The 24,610-nt window shown below is 39.9% G+C and overlaps 1 protein-coding gene across 1 annotated transcript; it reads right to left on the bottom strand.

The window, feature by feature from the left end:
• gdap1l1 (ganglioside induced differentiation associated protein 1-like 1) lies at nucleotides 1-22,751 on the bottom strand. The gene is made up of 6 exons (XM_023260941.3): nucleotides 22,272-22,751; nucleotides 16,559-16,751; nucleotides 11,465-11,638; nucleotides 6,490-6,584; nucleotides 585-699; nucleotides 1-504 (listed from the first exon to the last, which is right to left on the bottom strand). The coding sequence occupies exons 1-6, from the start codon at nucleotides 22,449-22,451 to the stop codon at nucleotides 161-163; spliced, it is 1,101 nt and encodes a 366-aa protein (XP_023116709.1). The 5' UTR covers nucleotides 22,452-22,751; the 3' UTR covers nucleotides 1-160.
• Between the last annotated feature and the right edge of the window lie 1,859 nt (nucleotides 22,752-24,610).

Raw genomic sequence — 24,610 nt, 5'->3', positions numbered from 1 at the left:
TTTCTTATTACGGAATGTTTTAATATTTCTTTGTTCACCCAGGTAAGTAATAGTGTTCTCTATATAGATTCATTATGTTTTCCTGCAGTCATAAAACGTTACAGAAAAGTTGAAACATCACACAAATACACAGACATTTAACACAACAACGGGGCATTCACTACATGTATTTCTTTTTTAAATACCAGTAGGCAAAGTAGCCCATCCCGCCCAGCGAGCCCATGAGAAAAGAGGCCCCAAAGAAGGACGGCGGCTTCTTTTTTACCATCCGGAAGGCGTTGGGTAGGACCGCCGACAGGAGGGTCGTGTGGATGTCGCCCAAGACCTTGCGAAAAGCGAAGCGTTTTTGCACTCGCACAAAAAAGGACTGCAGGTTGGGTCGGCTGCCGTCCTCCCAGTATTTCTTAGAAAGTCCCAAGAACTTGAGCCTATGCAACAAGGCTCCGAGGCAGATATCAGCTAGTGTAAATTCAGGTCCACAAAGCCACAACTCACACTTTTGACCTGCGAGGCAAAGAAATATTCAATAACACCACTGCTGGAAATGTTGGGAATATGTTTTGATAGTTTCCACTTGAACATACCTTGATACTCTAGTTTCCTTTTCTCCAGTTCAGCCTCCACTTGATCTAGAACCATGGCTAGCTCGCCCAGAATTTTCTTCAGGTAGTTCACATTATCATGGTCCAAGATTTTCGCCTGTTAATCATAAGACAAAAATCTGGTTTAACGAGGCTAACCAGCAGGCACGGTTAATAAAACAACATCATTATAATCTAAATGTTTTGGCTTTAAATATGAACAACACTTTGCTTTAAGAGAAATGGCATGAGATTTCTAGATGTCTGCTAAAATGTTACAAACCAAACATAAAGTGATCAGCATCTAAAACACTGACAGATGAAGTGAATGTAGAGCGAGTCCTTAAAGTTGATGCGTTGGACGCAGAAAAAATCAGTATCATAAAGTCAGAGCTTCCTCAAAACAGCAAGTCTTGTGGGCTGTTAGGGTCTGCATCTAATAGAGAACAACCAGTGAAGGGGCAATACGGTCACAGGCACCGAAGACTCATTGATGCTGATGAGGTGCAAAAGCTGACCTATACGGTGTGATTCCACAGAAGAACTACTGTACACAAACTAGCACTAACTGCTAAAAACTTTCTTGCTGCTATGATAGAAAGATCTCAGGACACAGAGCATGGCAGATTGGCTGAGTGTCCATGCTGACTCCTGTCTGCCGCCAAAAGCACCTACAACGGACACGTAAGCATCAGAACTGGACTATTTATCAGTGGAAAGAAGTGGTCTGGTCTGATGAACCATGTTGTCTCTTACATCATGTGAAAGGCCGAGTGCATGTGTGCCATTTATCTGGAGAAGAGATGGGAGTAGGCAAGCAGATAAAGGCTTCAAGATAATGTTCTGCTGGGAAACCTTTAGTCCTGGTTTATGGTTATAGCTCAGTAGATACAGAACTGCTACTCATGAGGTATGTTAGGATGCAGGAGGTTCTGGATTCAATTCCAGACTCAGCAAAAGTGCCATTTGGATTGTTCTTAACACTGTGTGTCTCACACAGATGTGGGGTGTTTTTGCTGAACAGGTCTTTCAAAATTTTATTTTCGTCGACATTAATATATGTAATTTTCTTAAAGTAATCAATTTTAATGTGGTTGACCTGTCATTTTATTTTGTGTCACTCACAAAATTGACCAACCAGTATGCAATACTGGATTCTGCAAAAAACTTTAACTGAATGCAGAATACTGTACAAAGAAATTCTGTACAAAGAAATTCTACGACATTTTTTTTCATCTAAATCTAAATCTTATCTTAACACAGTTAATGTATTAACTTATTTATGTGTGCATGCATGTATTTATTGATTTATTTAGTACTGTTAACATATCAGAGTTCTGAGTGAGTTTTTCTTTAGATAGGGAAAGGCCATTTATTGATTACATAAAGGCTATTTAATAAATGTTATTAAAAACTAAAAAGCATTTTAAAAAAAACAACTTAGGCATTTATTGAGTCACTAAAATACTGTAGAGTCTAGGACCACATCAGCATGATTATAAGCATCCTCTGGTAAATTAACAACCAGATACTGATGTCCCTTTACCATATGGACTTCAGGAAATGATTAGATGATGATAAACTGTGAGCTGCTGGTTGGATTCTCTCTGTTCTCATGTTTCTTACATGTTGGTCTCCTGATGCTGCCTTACTTCAGCTAATCCATGAGCAACAGAAAACATACTTTGCCCTGTACCCATTGCCAGGGGTTCGAGTCTTCCCACTCACGTCGGTACATTTGCAAACGTTTTTGCTTCTTTGGACGTGGTGGAGTTTCTGGTGTAGACATTTTTAAACGCGCGGGAGCAGCAGCGTCTGTAACCAGGCAACCAGAGACAGAACCATAGGACCGGACACACAGAGAAGTGTATCCGCTGGACTTCGCATCAGGTCCTCGCTACAAAAGTCCTACGAAAATGAAATTGGCTGCCCTTAATATTTCCTGTGTTTTATTTTGTTCATGATACAGTTTTGATGAGTGTGTGACAGACGTGTATGGGACATTTATGAAAATACGGATCAATTTGCGTCCCGTATTGAATCAATATGGGACGCAACAATTAATTGTCAAATAAAGGACGATTCTGTATTTTAAGGGACGCGTGGCAACCCTAACTCTGACAGCCATTCCATCTTAAAAAGAATCGCATTTCTTTTTTACTGTGGCTTGGTGAGGGGATGTGCCACTGCCCGTTCGTTTTGCCATTATTATAAAGGGTCAACATAAGCAGCACTTATCATTATTAGCGTGTCTTCACTCCACATCGGCCGCACCGCTCTGCTAGCTAGAACAACGGTGGCTGCACAGAAGGACGCATGCCTATGACGTTGTTAGCTGCGTAAATACGTATGTGAATCGCATCATTGGCTGGAGCAGCCAGTCACCGGTCACTCACTGACTCACATTGAAAAATAGCACAGAATTATTTTCAATTTAGGTTGGAGGTTTTTTTTTGTTTTTTTTGTGCGCAGCGCAGATTTTCTGTGCGCGGGGACTGTGTCAGCAATTGCGCACGCGCGCAGCTTAGAGGGAACAGTGTCTGCAAAAATTGTTCAAGAATGGTTGGAGACAAAAGAGTTCAATGTGTTGACTTGGCCTCTAGTCCATGGAGGTCCCACCTCACAACCTCCAGGACTTCAACGAACTACTGTGAACGTCTTGGTGCCTGATATCGCAGCACACCTTCAGAGACCTGTGAAGTCCAGGCTTAGCAGGTCAGAGCTGTTTTATTTTAGCTACACAATATTAGGCAGGTGTTTTATACATTGTAGCTGATCATTGTGTATGTGTAGTATTTGTAAGAAGTGATTTATATCATATATTGTATTAAATTTGCAAATGGTTAAAATAATTGAAGTGTTGCAGCCAGTCAGAAACAAGGCCTGTACTTGCATGCTGTCAGTTTGCTAACGTGCTGTTCACAACAATCACATCTTTGTTTTGCTTAGTAGCCTGCTAACATTCACTAATTGACAGTAAACACAAGGTACAAATGATGGTGATGAGGTCATTATTTGTAAACATGTAGTCACAAACCAAAACACTGTGCAAAGTGTGTGTTTTGACATGATGGTGGTGCAAGACACAAAGAGATGTGCCTAACTTGTTAGAGTTCATTCAGATGGGAATGCGAATGTGTACAGCATTTTTCACGGGAATCCTTCCAACAGATATGAAGACATTTCAGTCAAAGTTACAAACGGGAATCTTGTGGTGGCAGTGACAGAAAAGTCATCCTCTGGTGACCGTGAATGTCCATCCAACATTTCATGGCGTACTTCTGTCTGGAGCAGAAGTAGCAGCCCTACAGAATGACCTACTGACCCTGCCGTCCCTGGAGACGTGCTGCTGGTGTTTCAAAACACATGCCAGCATGGCCCATCCCCACCCCAGCCCTAAACCCAGCTTTTGTCAACACTGCAGTTACTGCCTGCTACTGTTTTTACTACTTTCTCTCTTTCTCTGTTTTTAACACAATGAATAATTCTTTAAAAAAAAAAAAAAAAAAAAATGCAAACATTGCGAGTGCAGCTGGATATTTAGTATTTAGGTCAAAGGTACAGTGTTACAGGATTTACATTCTGCAGAGTGTTGCTGTTTCAGCTCTTTGGCAGCGTAATGAGAGGAAACTGCTAAAGGCTGTTAATGATGAATTTTCTCTCAGCTACAAACCTCGAAATTCACTCGTCAGATCCAAGGCAGTTTGGAAGATGAAACGAAATCGGTCAGGGTGTTAAACCCTCATAAAGACAAGTCTGACTTTTAATGAATTTGTGTCAAATAATAAAATGATGAAGACTGCTACATGCCATCTTGCCAATTATGAACCAACAACTGGATCTCCCCCAATTTGCCTACTAAGCTGAGAGGAGCACAGAGAATCCTGTGGCCTGCCTGCTGCATCTCCTCCTCCAGCACCTGGATTCCTCAGGCAACCTTGCCAGGATGCTCTTCATGGCCTTCAGAAGCTGCACCCTCTGAAGATTTCACCCTTCTGATCCATCTACTTCAAAATGTCCTCAGTGACAGACAGGAAGCTGTTCAGAAGCCACACCACTTTGGCTACCCTCACCACCAACCCCAGTGGTCGTGTGCTGAGCCCCGGTGTTCTCAATGACTGCACCAACCCGACACTGTTTACCTCAAACACTCTGATGCAGCTATTCTTTCCTTCGTCACAGACAATCATTCTGTTCTGGACTATCACAGCGCTGTTGAACACTTCACCGACTAGTGTAAGCGGCACCTTGTCATATGCTCCTCATCTAAACAGCTAAAAAGGTTTATGGCTTTTAATACCTTGGACTCACAATGGACAACAAACTCAGCTTTAACCAACATACAAGGGACATTCAAATAGGTGTTGTCATAGACTATCTGTGGCATTCCATAAAAAAAATCTCCCCAAAAAACTATACACCTGGTCCACTCAGACTCAGCTGTTGGCAATACAAAATGTTCCTGTCATTCTATGAATATTACAGGCCCTCAAAGTACATAGCAGTGTTTCAAAATTTCCCATTTTTCCACAACTAGAATTTGCATTATTTTTCCCAGCATTTCTAAGCCTCGTGACTTTATATGTATAGAAGATAACTACATAACATTTTCAAGGCTGAAAAACACATTTGAGCTCTGGTAATAACTGCAGCCAAACTAATTTCACCTCCACTCCAGGTGTCACAATAAAGCTAAAATCTTGTTTTTCTTCTGAACAATTGTTTTTAACTTTGAGCATCAATATCATGGGATATATATCATAGTTTTAACAGCAAAATGGCACTGCTTGTCTATGACATAGAGTAAAAGAAATAAGCACTGGTGTCCTGGATGTGTTGTCTGTTTTATGATAATTCACCCAAGAAAACTTTTAAAAGCTCATTCTGGATCAACTTTATCACCATGTGGAGTAGGTGGTTGATCAAAGCAAATTATAGCATAAGAAAGGTTTATTTTTACATGCATTTTGATACCAGGCTAATCTTCAAACCATCTGTGTCAAAATTATTTTTTGATGCAGAGAGAATGTGAATTAAAAGCTCAAAATTCCACTCACCCCTGTGTACTTTGAGGGCTGGTAACATTCACAGCATGAAGGTCAAACATTGCATGGCTTCATTAAATATACTACAGTTATTGTATTCATCTTAAGGGGTCAGGTTGGAGGCACTCATTGATTTTTCATGGAATAATCCATCCTCAAACTCAGCAGGAGTGAACCCCCAGTTCACTCCTGCTGTTGTACAAAAGCATTGCTCTACTCATCCAGCTCTACTGATTCACCTGCAACCTCCAACACACTCCACTGTAAAGCCATCACACACATTGCAAATACCTCAGCACAGGACATCGCATAACACCTCAATATTTCAGTTCAGAATTAATATTTTACAAGATTTTTATTCAACCTTCTTTTTTTTTAGAGGTTCACTCCAAATATGGGCTAATCTGTGTGCAGTACCACTTAAGTTGTACTTAAAAATATCTTTGAATTATCAATTAAGATTCTAGTATAGGTGTTCAACTCCAATTTGGGCTGAATTGGTGGACAAATAAATAGGCTGTAATACATTTTGAGTTCTTAATGGGTATTCTGCTTACATTACATTTTTTTTTCTGAATGAAAGCCCCTTGAAAACACTCAACAGCTAACTATTCTTCAGTTTTTACATTAACTGAAAAATTAAAGCCCCGTTAATGTGTCAATTAAGGGATTCAAAGCCCTAAACACTTGCATATGAGCCATTTAATATCCTAATATATCGCAATCCATCAGCCATACCCTTCAAATCAGACTGAATCCATATATTTCTTCATTACTGATATTGAAGTTAGTCGAATTTTGAGGTTGAAAAAAAATGGAGCTCATGTTTCATCATGTCAGAGGTCAAGTTAAAGTAAACTCACCATTAGCTTCTTCTGCTTGGACAGGTACGGTTCTTTCAGCTGAGGCTCGTCATGGTCCAGCTTCATCAGCTCCGTCGCAGCGTTGGCCAGGTGTCCTGAAGTTACACACAAACACAGAGTGTATACAGTTAAACTGTGTCTTCTATTGTTAGGGATGGGAAAGCAGGTTTAGATAATACTGCAGATGTTATGTTTTCTGACCAAAGAGCAGATCCTCTAGAGACCAACGTGTTTAATCCTCCGTGGCGTTATCTGACTGTCTGGTGAGATTATTTCCATCTGAGCTCCCTTCATCGTCTCTCGAGGGCAGAGGAGGAAACTCAAGTTGTCAGCTGCGGCACACATTGTTTAATTACGTCACCGAGCCCACAGGGCAGTTCTGGTGATGTTCTCCATTTTTCATTTTGTCAGCAATATGACAGAGTAAAAACATCCTTCTAACAAGTATATATGAAGCTACATTCACCTAATTCCTCTGCCCCATAGAGCTCCACTGGTGGATGTTCACCTGATTGACTGGGGAACCTGTAGACCCCAGAGCTAATTTTTTAAATCATATTTCACAGGTATTTTATTCCATCATTCCAATTTTTCATGACTTTGTCACTCAGTCAGTTCCCAGTACCCAGTCAAAAGTGTCCAATTCTGCCGGTGCAGGTGTAATAGATGGAACTGTTTGTTGAGTTCATGTTTTTTTTTTTAACAATGTAGCTACTGTTATTTTACAGATTTTGTGACCACACCAATAACTAATATTACTATACAGTCTTGTGGCTAACATGGCTAATCTACATGATTAATAACACTGTATGACCGTAGCGTTTACACCTATTATTATAGTCAGGTAAAGTTGGATATTTACAACATTTTGGTGGGGTTTTAATCCCGAATATTTAAATTCCTCAGATAAATTCACATAATAAATAACATGGTAACAGCTTGGCATCAGTACTCAGGCTTGTTGTGGTGAGTCATGACGCTAATCTTGTTTTTCTACTAAAAAAGAACTTTGGCACAGCGGCTGTTCCTTCAAATGTCCTGTATAAATGACAGTGACTTGCCTTGACTGAAGTATCAGACTGTATTGGGGATGTAGTCTGTCAGTCACTTGGAAGGAGACGGACACAAATGCAGCAGACAGATTTCCTCAAACTGCACCTGCTGCTGTGAACGTCTGGCGATCAGCTGTAAAATCTACTCCAAAAAGGTTGTGTTTTTGCTCGGGAAACACAGACAGGGATGGGAAATGTTTGCTTTTTCTGTCATATGCTAGTCAGTAGTCCTTTTATGAGATGAAAGTTTAAAAAAGGAAGCAGAAATCTGCTTTTACAGTTGGATGCATTGATGACTTTGGTCTTTTCATGGGAATTGTTGATGACAACAAAAATGTAGAACGCGTTCTGTATCAGACATCTCTTTCAGTCTTATTCAGTATTATTCTAATGTGGTCACTGTTGATTGTAGCTTCGTTACAAATATGCTACTAAGTTGATTTTCACATTTTCAAGAATAAAACCTTAAGATGAACCCAGATATATTACAATACCATATTTTAGTATGAATTGTGTCTCTAGTCTGCAGCATAATCACACAAAACAGGAGTTTAAGACCAACACTGATGCTCTGATTCCATATTCCATCAGGCTGATTTTATAGGTGCAACACCTACTGACCAGAGGTTCACTGGATAATTAATTCTGCTGCAGAATGTCATCTTGTCCAGCCAGTTGCTCTGATTTACATGCCGAGGCCATTACCTTGTGGAAAGAGCAGCACAGTTCAGACTGGGAGGCCTTATGTGTGCTGGCATCACTACAAAGTGCTGTGTTAAGGGTTTTTGGTATTGAGTAGCATCAAATTTCACAGTATGCTAATCACGCTGTGCACATAAAAACGGATTTGTTTGCCGATGATGTGGAAAATGCTGTGAGTAAGATGAATAACTTTGCATTCATAATGTCTAATGTCTGTTGTTTTTGTTCTCGGAGACCAGCTGGCTCTAAAGTTGAAGCTCATTCACCTCAAGTCTGTGTAAATATTCCAAATAATGAGGTAAAAGCGCTGAAATGTATTTACATCATGTTTGAAAAATGAAGTGCTCACGAAAATTAGTTTTTAATCTTGTCAGTCTATGGCTTTGACACATTGCAGCAACTGTCCCGCCCAGCAATTAGCCGAGCGTTTTTGCTGCTGACATGCCTCAGTGAGTAGATGTCTAGGTAGTATTCACTGTCTGAAGAAGAATTCATTTCTGGTGTAGCAGCCCTTGAGCACACAGACATACGAGTGATGAGGTCTCTCATCAAACATGCATGACGTTCTGTTGCACCTGTGGCCCGTATACATTCCCCCTGCCTCATTAGTCTACACTGCCTCACACGCTAAAGTTCATATAGGCTACAAACATAAACAGACTCACAATTAGTGGTTCCTACATGCATAAATGTAAAACTGTGTTATCAGCAAACTTTACTGGGGGTGATATGAAGGTACAAAGTAACACCCAACACCAGGGATGTCCCGATCCAACCTCAAAGATCATGATCAGGACCAATAAAAGCATTTTTGAACTCATCGGCATCAGTTTGATTAAGCACAAACTAAAGCCTGAACCTTTGTTTACATCTGCTGTCATACAGGAGTATTAAATTTGTTGCAGGACACAGTGAAACTGACTGCAGTATGGAATGATATTAAATTGAAATATGTAGGTAATCCAACACCTACCTGTAATATCTGCAGTGCAACTATTTGGGGAAGCAGCACAAAGAGAACTGCTTTCAATACAACCCGTTTGTTCTGGCACCTAAAAAGTTAACACTCACCTAAACACGGAGAGTTTACTCAGGTAATTCAGGCAAAGGCTGCAACGAACCAACACACACTAGAAGACATTTTTAAAACTGAGCTTTCCTCCAGACAGCCAAGTCAAGAAAATCTAAGAAAAAGCCAAGACAATCACAGGAAGGATCTGCTTAGTTTCAACAGGGAAAAATGCATTTCTGCTTCCAAGCTGTTCCTTAATGTAGAGGTAGCCGTAGTAGCTGGTTGTAGTTTTACCCCCGAACTGTTCAATATTATAGAGACCCAAGAAGATTATGGGTAGCTCATATTAGAAAGCAGAGAGCATTGCATGATTTTAACTAGCAGCGGCCTCCATGACAAAGTCTTCCGTGATGCTTAATGGCTCAAATGTTTAAGACAAGCTAGAACTCATTAGGATAGCATTCCTGTATCCCAGTGGCATATGTAAAAAAGCTGCCTTTCAGGCCAAAATCATGCATCCATTGGCTAAAACAGCAATATCTGCACCCCTAAAATCCTGTGCTCTTCCTTTAGAGCACCTGTGTGACAGCAGAAGTAAACAAAATATTAAGCTTAGGTCTCTGCAGATAACGAATATTCAAAAAACGCCTTCATCTACACAATCCCAAACTTTGAAATTGGTTCAGGACATCTTTGTTTTGACCACAGCCCACTTCTTCAGTATTAATCAATGAAGGGTCAACACAGATTTCCAGCCATGGCTGAGGCTGTTATATTTTGTGGATGTTTTATTTGTGAGAACATTTCACTTTCTTTCCAGTACTAGGTGATACCTAACAAAGCCACAATGGCTCATTTAATAATATATACCTATTGGGCTATAACATTTCTGGTAGATATCAATTACTGACTCTTATTATATGCATAATTGTAGAGCCTTTTTTGATGTTGGCCCATGTGCCAGTGCTTCCCTGTCACCTTTTAAACCAGAAGAATACAATTTTGGAAGTGCTAACTGCATTTTTCCCACATGCACACCTGTAGGCCCACTTGCATCTATTCATATATTAAATGTGTGTGAGCATGCATTGTGAACTGCAGTAGAACCTTGTCACATTACATTAAGCTGCATCAATGGACTCTGTGAACACAGTGTGCCTGTTAGTATTACACTCACTTGAATGGATTCAGTTGCTCGAAACAGTCTGTTTCTGGTACTTTGGGACTGAAAAGTTTAGGCTGTCTGTCTGCTAAATATGAAGCTACAGAAAGCAGCAGCAGGCTAGCTTAGCTTAGCATGAGAACTGTAAACAGGGCGTCACTTTTTAAAAGATATTTGTTTAAACAGTACTAAGCCAATAGCTTAAAATGCAAGTTTCCTACAGTTTCCAAAAGCTCTGGCTGCTTCTCCCAATATTAGAAACTACAACAAAAGAAACCCAGTAACATTAATTCTCAAAGGTGCCCTTGACCAAGACTCTGGCTTAGCTGGAGTTGGTCTTGGTATGTAGCACAGTGGCTGCCCAGTAATAGTAATACATAGGTAGGATTAAATCCAGGGAATAATTCTACAACCTCAGCTGTTGATGCCGTTTTTGACCAGAGTCAGTGCAAAGACAATCCGTGAGGCTAGGTCAGAAATGACACAAGGACCACCTCATTAGATTTTTGCAGTGATGCGGCTTATAGTCTGGATCCACAGATTTGTTAAACATTTCTGTATCATTGCTCGATAGTGGCATGGTGTCACTGTAACTATGACTACAAGTGGACACTACGTCTGCTGCCTGCTGGCGATCACATGATTGTGATCCTACTACAAATCCACCGCTGCAGACTTATTGGGACTTATCCGTCAGAAATGATAAAGAAAGAACAATGGAGTAAATTGTGGGGGTGCTTCCAAGTCCCATCAATTCCCGCCGCCCACTACATGTCACATGATTCAGTATCTGTACATAATGTATACATGCATAACACATGCCTGTGATCAGTGTAAGGTAATTTTGTTTGTGCGTAGATCTTTATCAAATGGCCACATTATATGGTGATTTCTGCCACAAATTTTTTCAAGATTTCAGTCATCGGAAATGATACAACGACTGAGCAGCCTTGGCGCAGCGGTCTCTGAGTGCTTTTCTCGTCTTGTAATTGCTACAGAGATATGGCCATTCGTGCCTTCACAGTGCAGTGAGCTGGCTTCACTTACTACGTATTTCTGCGGTGGCGTACTTTGGAATCATAGAGTCGGTGGTGAGCTCTGGATGGAGGATGCAGCCGTGTGTGTAAGCATCCATGGGCAGCCCGTCCAGTAGCTGACGGTACTGCTGCACTCGCTCGTGGAGAGGCGAGTCTGCGTCAGGAATCAGCTGAGCCACCGTGTCTGCGTGACATGAAACAAGAGAAAACATTTTTACAGCGATGCAGATTCAACATAATGTGCAGACACCAAACAACAAAAAAGCACAGTTTCACATTGGTTGGCTGTTCTTGGGATATTTTCATAAACTTCCCAGAATACCTGAAGTCTCTAAGCAACCGCCATCAAGCTGCACAACCCCAAAATAACTGCTTCAGCTGCCAAATACACAGCGTGGTAACCTGGTAACAGATGACACTCCTCGCTCTCTGTAACACACCGTTGGTCACGTCTCAGAAAGCCTGACATTTAAACAATACCGATACAATCTGGTGTCAATTTTAGATGTTTTCAGTGTTGACTGGTCAGTTAGTTTAGAGAGAGGGTTAGGGTTAGGATTAGTAAAGTGGGCGACCCATGTACAGGGGCTGGTCCCTGATGCAGCGGCCTGGGTTCGATTCCCACCCACGGCCCTTTGCTGCATGTCTTCTCCCAACTCTTCTCCCTCCTTTCCTGTCTGTCTCCACTGCATCTATACAATAAAGGCCAAAAAAATAACTTTAAAAAAAATTCTAATACACTCAAAAATGATCTGCAAAGAAATTCTGGTGATTTATTGTAGATCAAAGCACCCAGCAATGCATTAATTAGAACTACTTAATTGAGCCTCACCTTTTTGAAAAGTGTGATTCTGAATACTTCTACTGTTGGCACCTAGAGTGCATTTTGCTGTTCGTACTTTTAGATTTCCATTCAAGTAATATCTGAATGCAGAACAGTTAGTTAATTAGCTTTAAAGCTAAGTATAAGTAGATTTTGTTATCTGTCTCCCCATGTTCCAATCTTTATCCTAAGATAATCTCACACGGTGCAGGTTTGAGTTACACATAGCACTATCCCGTTAAAATGTTTTACAATACCAAGGGAAGGAGACTTTTATTTTGCTGTCCCAATTCTTGTGGCTGGCTCGACGCCGCCTGGCTGGAAGGGACGGTGTTCAACAAAATGACCTGCTGCTGAGATTCAGTATTGAAAGTGAGGCAGGCTAGCTGAACAGAGAGAGCTTTTATCAGTCTGCAGGGTCACAGCCAGCCACATAGGGAGGGCATCGCTGACAAAACACAGATAGTCAGATGGCCGCTTGAAGATGTTCGGGCCAATGGAGAAGCTCGCGGAGGGTGGAGATGCACCTGGCTGAGCTCCAGAAAGCTGAGTAATCAGTCCCAGGATGCCGGACTGGGCATGCCATGCAGTGGTCCTCCAGGTGGTCTGCTGCAGCACTGGGGTGGAAATATTACATCAGCAACTGAGCAGCGAGCAACTTTGTGACTGTGTTGGAGGACGGAGGACGCTGTGAAGTTGTCTGAACTGCTTTGTGCTGGTATGACTCTGTTTTCTGAGACACTCTCCAGACCAGCCACAGCCCACATCAATTAGGGATTAAAACGGAGAGAGAAAACATGTCTGCAAGTTTTATCCCTCTGGTCGACTTCTGGATAAACACTTGTCTAGCTTGAGGTCTGATTTTCAAACATATGGTGGATTTGCTTAGCATTTCACAGATGAAAAGACAGACAGTTACACCCCTGCATGATCTGTAGTGCTGACATGTTCTTAAAGAAGATATCTGCACACTATGAAATGGCTAAAACGGGCCTAAATGAGGAAGCGACATCATACAGTTCCTTGCATTTTCTGCATTTTAGCCTTTTCTTACTGAGCAAGCAGTGAACCAGATCTTCTGCTAAGCTTTCAGGCATCACCGCTCTGAACATGTGATCACTAACTAAACTACAGTGAGAGTTTTCCAGTACTGGCCGGCATCCCTTAGGCTGATCCTCATCTTAGTCTCCCAGCTTGTTATATAATGTCTCAGCAACGGTCATATGGGACAGAGCACCCACTGATACTACAATACAACACACATAACATGATTCACTGTGTGCATCTTAACATTTGCGTACTCATGCCTGTTATGCATGAATCTGAGTCACAGCCCTACAACACACTTGACACATCTTATGCATATTTCTCCAACCTGCTTCGGTTCTGTATGTGTTCAGCTCAATGTTTTAGCGACAATTACGAGTTCAATCATTAAATTAGCTCTCTTGTGTTTCTGTCTGTGTCTCATTTGTGACCGCAACAAATCCCCCCCCCCTCCAAGAGATCATTCCAATTTTGCCTAATCTAATCAGAGAGATTCGTCTCTGTGACATTGGTTCAAAGACGTTGTTGCAAGGACTTCCAAAGTTTCACAGTACCAAACACACTGACACACTCCACACAAGGACAACAGATGGCCTCAAATAGCTTCGAATTGTCTTTGTTACTCCAGCTTCTCAAACTGGGAAAGTGTGGCCTGACATTATCTGTAACACTGGATTAGGGACAGGGTGAACCAAGCAGCTGCACCAAGACCCTACTGTAGATCCACAGCTGAACTTAATATGAACAAATTACATATTAAGGATTTAATCTACAAAAAGGATATAAAATGTTACCTTAAAGGGCTATAGTACATATTTATGCTGAGACCCCACATTGTTATTAATTACAGAGATTAACTTGACTCATTTAATATTATAGCTAAGACTTTTGGCACTATTACTTATGCAGCATAACCTAACTAATTTAAAGATAAAACCGTATAGTGTTAAGTTATGATGCTATAAAAATGTACATGAAAACCCAACAAATCTACAGATTCCCTGGATCCTCAATGAGTAAACTTTGTTTTTTTATTTTTTTGATTGTGTGTATTGTTTGTTTTTCATATTGCCTTTCCACAACAACTGAAATAAATTAGTAGATATAAACAAATGAAACAACAGGATTCTATGAAGCTGGATGTTACTGCAGGAGGAGACTGGGGAAGTGGAGGGAGATGAATTAAAGTCAGCAGGTAGTTTAATGCAGGACTGTGGTGCACATTAGTCCAGGCAGAATGAATGAACAGCACCTTGGTTATAAGGAAAGTCTAATTGGATTGGATAGACATGACATTTACTCTGTGCCTGCTTAGACTAGTACGAAGCTCCATTATTGATTTTAACTGTGTCATTAGGTGATATATAATGTTGTTACATGATTAATGATTCAGCAGCTAGCAAATGTTGATTTTGTCAGGCTAATCTGTAGCTAACTAATAAACCCAACCTCCAGAAGACTTTTTAAAGGGAAGAATCTTGTAAAAGGAGCTTAAACGTGCATTTTATGGCTAAACGCATTGATCATGCTGATAGAGAGAAGCTACATCTACATGTCCAGATAGAAATCAGCATCCAAACCAGTGGCTGATCCACAAGGAAGACTTGGAAATAAAATACTTCTTATCTAATACAGTAATGTCGTAGAAAGCTGGTTAGGCAAAGTACTCTGAGTTTGTTTAGCTACTTAGCCTGCACATTATATTTTTAAATAGCATGTTTTCCTTCAGGGTCAGTTTGGTCATGCAGTGGTTCATAGTCTGACTCAGAGGATGTAGATTCCAGATATAAGCTGCACATTTCACACAGTTTTCTCCACTCCTTCCCTATCTGTGTGTTGCCATCTTCAAAATACCCTTCACTATGGGACATTACAACAACAACCTACCACACTGAAGACTCTATCCTTTGCTTATTCCACCCACTGTGATTGGTTTAAAGAAATACAAACAGGCCAGAGCTTTTCCCCCCTATAGCACAATGATTCTACACTACAGAGTGGTCTGCTGAAGTCAAAGTTCTGGGCTGAAACCTGCTAACATCTGGGACTTTTCTGCATGGAGTTTGTATGTTCCCCCTGTGTCTGGGTGTGAATGATTGCTCGTCTTTCTGCGTCGGCCCTTCAATTGACCGGCACCCTGTCCAAGGTGTGTTTAACCCAACATCAGCTAGACTCCAGCACCTTATGACCCCTAACCCTAACTGTGAAAGCAAGATGTGGTGGTGCAATGAGTTAGACGGAGGACCAGGATATGAATTTCTCATGAAGACACAAATAAATGCTTCCTTTTAGCTTGATTAGCTTTGCATGTTTGAAGCATATTCTATGGGAGGTGGACAGGAATTAAAACAGAGGCAAGAGCTGCAGAAGAAGGGTTGTATATGTTCCAATTCTGGCCTTTGTTTTATTTTTTCTTGATTTCTTCCCATTTCATCTTCATTTATGTGCTCCTTGACCTAATTACACATCTGGACATGCTTTCAGCTCATGTTATAATGCTCTCCTGTGAGTTTACTTTTGGACAGACTGTCTTATTTCAGCTCCATGCACACTTAAACATATAACAAATATAGCTTGCTTTGTTTGTTTAAAGCCATCTCTGGTTGTTGCTTTAACCCCTAAAAATGTATCGCCATGAATCAAAGGTACATGTTCAGGAATTTTTCGATTATTTTTCATAAAATCTCTTCCTGCCCCAGAATGGCTCACATGTACCTCTACACCATTGCTTCCTCTAGAATGTGCGGACCTACAAAGCCCTGCTCCCTTCTCTGATCTCCCATTTCATGCTGGCTTCAGCTCGAGCACACCAGCTCACCTCTCACTCTGTTCAGATACTAAAACTACTCTACACCAGCGGTTGCAACATTGGAAAAAATTTAGCCACATATGTTCCAACCAGGAACTGATTCTGAAGAGTAAGAATAATAGAGAAAGCTTGACCATGCAGGTTGAAACTGTCATTACTGGCACGCTGCAGTTTAAAAGTATAAAATGCTTCCCCATGCATTTATGATGCATCTTATAGCATATAAAAAAACACCTTTAAGGACAAGTTAACAAGGCAAAAATCTGGATTTCCACCAGGGGTGTCATCCTGAGGGATGATTGGATGTTCAGGTTTAGCAAACACTCCATGTTTATTACCACACAGCAGATTAATCTGTCCATGTTTTGATAATCAGAGTTTAACGAGAAGACAACAGACATACTGTCATGCAGAAGCCATCATACCTCCCACAAAGTTTTTCTCCAGGTAGTCTATAATCTGGTTGTAGTCACTGATGATGGTGTCTCCGTGGAGGAAGACGGGCACCTCCTCGCCCAGGTTCAACCTCATGAACCAGGGCTCCTTGTGCTCCTGCAGCGGCAAGCTCACATCCCTCTCCTCACACACCAGGCCCTTCTCATTAATGACTAGACGTACCTGCAATTGCAAGGACAAAATCACAATATGTGGGTGAAATTATAGACGTGGGGTCGATTCGTCATTGTTACATCAATATTCAGAAAGCGAAGCAAAAATATTACACAATAAATGACAGTGGCTAACAGCTGCAGCTCGCAGTTTATGACCTTAAGGAGTTTTTTTACTGTATAAAATAAACAGATATTGCCAAGATATTTTACAGTATGCTAAAGTTTGAGCAAAAAAACATGCAGGACAGTCAGGATCCATTACTAGCAGGATGAAGGATAAGCCAAGGTCCGTGGAGGGCTATTAGTGGGAAGAAGATTAATGAAAGGAGATGACACTTGGGGTATAAAGTGCTACATTTGGCCGCCTAGAAGAAATGGCAAAATGGGAGTTTTGCTGAACATGGCTAGACATGGTGTAATAAAATAAAACTGAATGATTTAGTGACACAAGCGCAGTAATTACAGCAGGAGAGCTGCTTCGGACAGCAGGAACAAATCTATGGATGCAGCTGCAAAGTCAAAGAGGAAAAAAAGCTTTTTACATCTCCATCAGCGTGGCACTAAATCGACAATTTCTCTATACATTAAAGTGACAAATAGTGTCCCTCGATGATACAAACGATAACACAGTCGCTGTTGCAACAAAAGTTTATTTTGTAATAATATTAGTCAGTTCTCTACGATGCCAAATGGTTCAGCTGTTTAAGAAGCACCGAATAAACGCTGACAGTGAGTAGAGTCACATCTGCATTTTACTAATAATACAATGTAGGAATTACATTAACGCAGGTATTGCACTTAAGCAGAATTTTGATCACGTATTTGCACTTGATGTTACTTATACTTCTACTCTACTACATGTATTTGACTGCTGGTTACTGGTTACTTTCAGATTAATATTTTGCACAAGAAACACACGATAAACTTATAAAACAGAAGGTATTGCCATCCATTACAAGTAAAAGTCATTAAAGTGCATTAGCATTGGCAGCAAATGTAAAGTATGACAGTAAAAGTACTGGTTTGGTCCCTCTGACTGATATATTATTATAATATGGCATACATAGATCATACACAAACAGTGTCTCAGCAGCATGTTACTATAGGAGCTGCTGCAGGTTTATACTACTTTATATCCAGTTTTACGTACAGGAATAGCAGATAAATCTGAGCTCTCCAAATGTGATTAATGTGAGAGGAAAGGGGAAAAAAATTGTCTAAGCTTTGATTTTTGATGAGATATAGGATCATCATAGCTTTAATTAAAGTGAAACCATGTGAGAAGTTTAGAGGGAAAAAGTCCCTATTTGGTGGAGCTCATAGACATTTGAAATATAACCCAGACTACATGCTGCTGTTTGTGAGAACGCAAAAAGGTTGGAGACCACTGGTTTGATCTTTAACAGTGTGTTGTATTAGTTTGCTATATTGTCCATTATGTGTAAAATCGTCATCTTAAAGGTAACTTAAGCTGTCAGACAAATACAGTGGAGTAGAAAGTGCAATACTTCCCTCTGAAATGTAGTGGAGGTAAAGTACAAGGACTTTAATATTTTACTTAAGTGCAGTATTTATGTAAATGCATTCACTTACTTATTTTTACTGATTCCCTAAACCCAAGACGACTGTTTGAAATTTCTCAAATTCATTCAGTTACAGCTGCTAAACAACCTCAAACTCTATGGCTCAGAAAAATGTGGCACATTTTGGGAATACAGTAAGTCTTCTTATCCTTGTTATCAGACCAAAGTGAGATTTGAAGCGGTCGAGCATTGTTACTCCCCGCTAATCACAGCTGCAAATTAGAGTATGCAGACTTGTAAATAATCCCCTGAACATCTGATGATGGCAGTGTCTCCTCAGAGAAACTGTTGATCTGTTGGTAAAGTGACTCCTTGTGTGTCATTGCCAAAGTATTTTTTAGTAGGAGTCTTTTTGGAGAATGGAAAATAATGTTTTGCAAGTCACGAAAGATTGACTAAATATATCACATCTTTCAAGGTGCTGCAGAGAGATTTGGACCAATCGTGTTGCAAGCATCCGAGTTATATTAAGGCACAAAATATTTGGTACAGCTCTGGTGGAGTGAACAACTTGGTGCCTGCCCTTTTAATCTCATAAAAGCCCTCCCAAAATGCCATTTCAGCATGCATCAGCTCACAGAACAACAAACATGATGCAACATAGTATGAATAAACTAACCAGCATTGTTCTGCAAAATCAGAGCAGCCACTGAGCTAAAAACATCCTGTGTGTTGCTCAAAGAGTCGTGCCCAGAGGTGAGCTTATTGACAGCACAGTCACACGTGATCGTAGAGTCACTCCAGCTCCTCCAGCTCCAGGATTGAAGTGATAATCACAACAGTGAGCCCGGTGTTTACCCTCTGCTGAGTGACAACCGGCACAATCAGCAGCTCAGACCTGAGTGGCTGTGAGCCAGCAATGGAGCCTCATAACTGACGTACCATCCTGAGACGGAGCAGCAACTCAAGGATGATGGGCTCCATGAACAATACTGTAACACCGGGTTTCGCTGTGTGAACACTGTGCTGCAGCTGTGTGAGTACATCCCAGTTATATGAGCCACTCCTGATGACAAGAACATTTAACCACATAGTTTGATGCAAAATTAAACATCAAAGCTCGAGCAAAGTGAAGCCCACTACAGATTTCACTATTATTTTCTTTACAGTCAATGTGCCACGTGTTTTTCTGTTCATTGTAGATTTTCAACAGGTTATCATCCAAAATTCAACTTTATTATCATCCATCCATTATCCACACACTGCTTAATCCTCATTAGGGCCATGGGGGGGCTTGAGTCTATCCCAGCTGACTTGTGGCGAAGGCATGGGACACTCTGAACAGGTCACCAGTCTATCACAGGGCTACACAGAGAGAAAAAAAACAGCACACTCACATTCACACCTACGGACAATTTAGAATTACCAATTAACCTCAGCATGTTTTTTTGACTGTGGGAGGAAGCCGGAGTACCCAGAGAAAAGCCTTGCATGCACAGGGAAAACATGCAAACTCCATGCAGAAAGATCCTGGGCCGGAACACGACCCGGGGTTCTTCTAGTTACAAGGCGACGGTGCTAACCACCAAGCCACTGTGCAGCCCAAGTTTATTATCATATACACTACTGTTCAAAAGTTTGGGGTCACCCAGACAATTTCATGTTTTCTATGAAAACTCTCACTTTTATTCATGTGCTAACATAACTGCACAAGGATTTTCTAATCATCAATCAGCCTTTCATCACCATTAGCTAACACAATGTAGCATTAGAACACAGGAGTGATGGTTGCTGGAAATGTTCCTCTGTACCTCTATGTAGATATTCCATTAAAAATCAGCCGTATCCAGCTAGAATAGTCATTTACCACATTAACAATGTCTAGACTGGATTTCTGATTAATTTAATGTTATTTTCATTGAAAAAACTGCTTTCCTTTAAAAAAATAAGGACATTTCTAAGTGACCCCAAACTTCTTAACGGTAGTGTATATGGAAAAAGCTTTTGCAAAGTCAGAACCAGAAAATGTTGCAGATTGATTGATGATCATAACAGTTGCAAAGTCGTTTTATTTGGATCAGCTCGATCCTAAAACTCCCAAGAAATAGATAAATACTTCAGTCATAAGCATGTAATCCATGTGCACACATTAGACACAGATGGAGGCCAAAAAGATGAAACCCCAATTGTGATTTCATAACTGAAGTGCATTGTGCATTTTTAAAGCGGCAGTTTAGCAATTTAGCATTGCATTTATGTAAATTTGGGGGAGTCACAGGGGACAAACTGAGAACAGCAGAGGGTGAGACAAGAGGTGAGTCAGAGAGATTTCCAAGCTTATCCAAGTAGCAGACGTGCAACTTGTGCAACATAATGGCCCTTCCACAGTCATTTTAATGGCATGCGCCTGTTGCAACACTATGATGTATCCCTACACAGCCAACAGAAACATGACATATTCACAAGTGAGGCTTAAAAGGATGAGTTGATGTTGTTTTGAAAACTCCTATTTTGCTCTGTGCCTAAGACTCTCCAAACAGCAACACAGCACAAACTACGTTATCTAAAAGGCCCATAAGACTGTTGGCATCTTTTTAAAGGATCTCTAGGCCCAAGCTCACGCTGAATTCGATGCACCTCAGAAGTGTGAAATTGGACCTTGATATTATATCATTGTTAACTTCTGTGCATTTGATGGACAAAGTGGGAGAAAAAACATGGCTGCCTCCAGGTTCACTTGCGTAACACACAGTTAAGTAGTAGTCCACTTAACGGAAAACACAGAGAGAGGAAAAAAAGGGCAGCAAAAGTACACTAACTGATATGTACACATTTAGATGTTGAACTCCTTAAACGTAAAGATGCTGTATCTGCAGACGGTTGACTATGTGGGCTGCTGTTTTGGGGATCGACGTAAAATGCAAAAGTCAAGATTGAGAACTGTTAAGAGAATTAATAGGAGATCTGGTGGCAATTTCTTAGATTTTTTTTGGAAATTTAGAAAAGCAATGCAAGGAACATATACCCAACACTCAATTAAATGCATGGCTGCAACATAAAGGTTTGAATTCACTGACTTAGGCAAACCTTTTAAGTTGCAAATTCAACCTAATACTATGTTTAATTTAAGGCACATATTTCTATTGCAGAATCAGATAACCCTGATGACATCACTGTGACATCACAGGGGTATTTTCCTCAGACCAAACAAAAGACCCTCCAAAGAAAAAAAACAACAAAAACAAGAAGCTGCAGCTGCTTTTGATGAAATTTGATGAAATGCCCCTTTAATTTACAGCTTCCTGTATGTTTGCAGGATTTTAAATAGATGCAATGCAAAAATCCAACATTTTAATCCCCGCGTGCTCATTCCTCAGGAGCATCCAGGTTATTTTATCTGCTAAAATAAGACGGATTCAACATCAGAATGCCAACCCATGGTGAGATTCAGATGCAGAAGGTGGGGGGGAAGAGATGGCCTTTGGTTTGTTTTGCACATCATTTTGATCAATTATTTAAGATGTCATGTGTCAGAGCACATAGGTTGTAGCCACATCCAGCTGCAATAAGGACACAAAACTACATCTAGCGTGCCAGCGAGGGATGGCAGCAGGTGAGATGTGAAGGCTGATCTCTGCGGTGGCTGATGACAGAATATTGACCACCAACTCTGCTTTATGTCGAGGAAACGAGCCCCCATGCTGCAGCGTTTTTCTAAAATGGGAGATCTGCCCAGCTGCAGGATCATATCCACACACTCCGGAGAAAGATGGGCACAAGCACACACACACACACACACACACACACACACACACACACACACACACACACACACACACACACACACACACACGCACGCACACACACACGCACACACACATGCTTCGGTCATAACAAAAACGCAGGAAGCTCCACGCTGTAGCATCATGTCATGCAAAGAGAGCCACCTCCATTTTCAGGCTCTGCTCTTGCTCCTTTCCCCCCCTCTCTCCTGTGGTTTTTACCTTTTGGGAGGCGAAAGACTGCGTCCAGTGGTACAAAACGAGCCTGTCTCTATTGAAGGGTTTGGGCTCTGCCGTCGGTTCCTCGCACTCCTCCCCGTCTGTGATTTTACCGTCTTCATCCATGGCTGAGATGGGCCACCAGCTACAGTTGGTGGGGGTAACATGGTTGGAAGACGCCATGACAGAGCGTTTTGTGCGTGTGGAGGAGAGGAGCGAGGAGGGAGAGAAGAGGAGAGAGAGGGAGAGAGAGAGAGAGAGACACAGAGAGAGAGAGAGAGAAAGAGAGAGAGAGAGGGAGGAGGGGGATCAGCAGCTCGGGCGCAGCATCACCGGTTCACAGCATCAGTTCGGAAGCAGCTCCGGTGCTGAAACGAGCCTCATCCAGGAACTCTCCTCCTGATCTCTGCAAACAGCTGCTTACTCCAGCATGCCGCTGCTGCACCGACACTTACATCGATGTGTGACCGTGGAGCATCACATGACGAAGCCACGCACAAACATGCGCGGTGGAAGCCCGCGGAGGGAGAGATCCACTGGAAGGTCAAGCGGCTCCAGTAAGGACAATGAGGCTGCAGGATGCGTTCACGAAATATAGACTTTTACAAATAGGAAGTTGTTCTTCTGCAGTGTGTGACCGTATATTTTTATTGCAATTATATCAAGCTAAAATATTCTTCTTTGTTGTCATTGTTCTCCAGACATTCACGTTATTTTTTTATTTATTTAATTAGATTTTTTTTAGTTTGTTAGTTACCGTTTTAAATGGTTTTTTTTTACAGTTTTTTAAATTTAATTATTTTTTTTACAATGCACTTTTCATAACCAGTAAAAATAAAACACATTTTTAAATAGTTTTTTAATTGTATTTTTCCTAACAATTTGCCGTTTTTTCACTTATTTTTTTCTGTTTTGTGAAATAGACAAAAATTAGTAAAATCACTGAAAAATATATTATTTTACATGTTGACGAAAAAAACAAAGCTGTAATGTCCACATAAACAATCTTTATTTTTACATACAATAATAGAATAGTAATTCATACTTTTACTGAACATGTGACTGTAAAATACACTTTTTTAAACAATTGTACCATTTTTAACATTTCTTTCTTTCTTTCTGACTTTTTAAAAGAATTTACTGTTTCTTTTACAGATCTCCCCTGGTTTTGTGAAATTATATATAAAACCAAGGAAACTGGGTGTTCATTTACACATTAGCTGTAAAAAGCAAAAGCAAAACTAAACAAAACCAAAAACAGAAAACAAAAATCTGCATTTTTTAAAAATATGAATGTATTCTTTTACAACATTTAATTGCAACATAGTTACAATATTTAAATGAACAAAAATGATGTTATTTTACAGATTTTTCCTGTTATTTAGAGAAAGCTTATATATATATATATATATATATATATATATATATATATATATATATATATATATATATATATATATATATAAAGCATTAAAAATGGTAAAAAAAATTACTTAAAAAAATAAGCAATGTAAAAAAAAAAGAATTTTCAGGTTTACTGTAAAAAAAAAAAAAGAGACCAAAACTGAAAAGACCATCCATATCAAAAAGTATTATCACAGGGATTTGCCTTTATTTGAAATAAATAGGAATACATAGTAAGGATTGTATTAACAGTATTTCTCTGTTTTGCTAAATTACAATTAATTTTATATATATATATATATATATATATATATATATATATATATATATATATATATATATATATATATATATATCAGAAAAAATACTGATATATTTTTATTTTTAATATTTTTTCTGTTATTTATATTTAAGCTAAATTTATTTATTTGTTTATTTTTTTAACTGTCAAAACGGCACATTATGATTTTCCACCATGAACAAAATTTTTTTAAAAATTCTGGCAACTTATTTTATTTGTTTTTATTTGTTTTTTGCAGTGCAACTCACTATTTAATATATTCTATTATTATACAATATTTACGAAACTATGAAACTTAACAAAAACTGGACAAATAACTTAAAAGCTATTAAGAAAAATACAATGTCCCACCCCCAGCCCAAACTGTAAAAAATATTCTGTAAAAAATGAACTGACAATCTGGCAGCAAGGGTGCAAGAAAAATATATTTTAAAAAATAATCTCAAATGCAAATCTGCAGCCGTTTAATGTCTATGATGAAGAGTAACAGAAACAAATGTTGGTACCCTGGATGTGTTTCTGTTTTCATTAAAAAAAAAAAAAAAAAACTGGAAAAAACTTTTAAAAGTGCATGTGGATGGGTGGTTGACCAAAACAAGTTACAGTAAATGAAAGGTCTAATTTTTACCTATATTTT

Source organism: Amphiprion ocellaris, chromosome 8 (assembly GCF_022539595.1).
Source record: "Amphiprion ocellaris isolate individual 3 ecotype Okinawa chromosome 8, ASM2253959v1, whole genome shotgun sequence".
Lineage (NCBI taxonomy): Eukaryota > Metazoa > Chordata > Actinopteri > Pomacentridae > Amphiprion > Amphiprion ocellaris.
This window is presented reverse-complemented; position numbering and strand designations above follow the sequence as displayed.

Excerpts from the sequence above, each read along its gene's own strand:
- gdap1l1 (XM_023260941.3), bottom strand. The coding sequence starts at position 22,451 with ATGGCGTCTTCCAACCATGTTACCCCCACCAACTGTAGCTGGTGGCCC. Across the intron at positions 11,639-16,558 it reads GGAGAAAAACTTTGTGGGAG|ACACGGTGGCTCAGCTGATT; the intron begins GTATGATGGCTT and ends CATGTCACGCAG. Across the intron at positions 6,585-11,464 it reads CGCCACCGCAGAAATACGTA|GACACCTGGCCAACGCTGCG; the intron begins GTAAGTGAAGCC and ends GTGTAACTTCAG.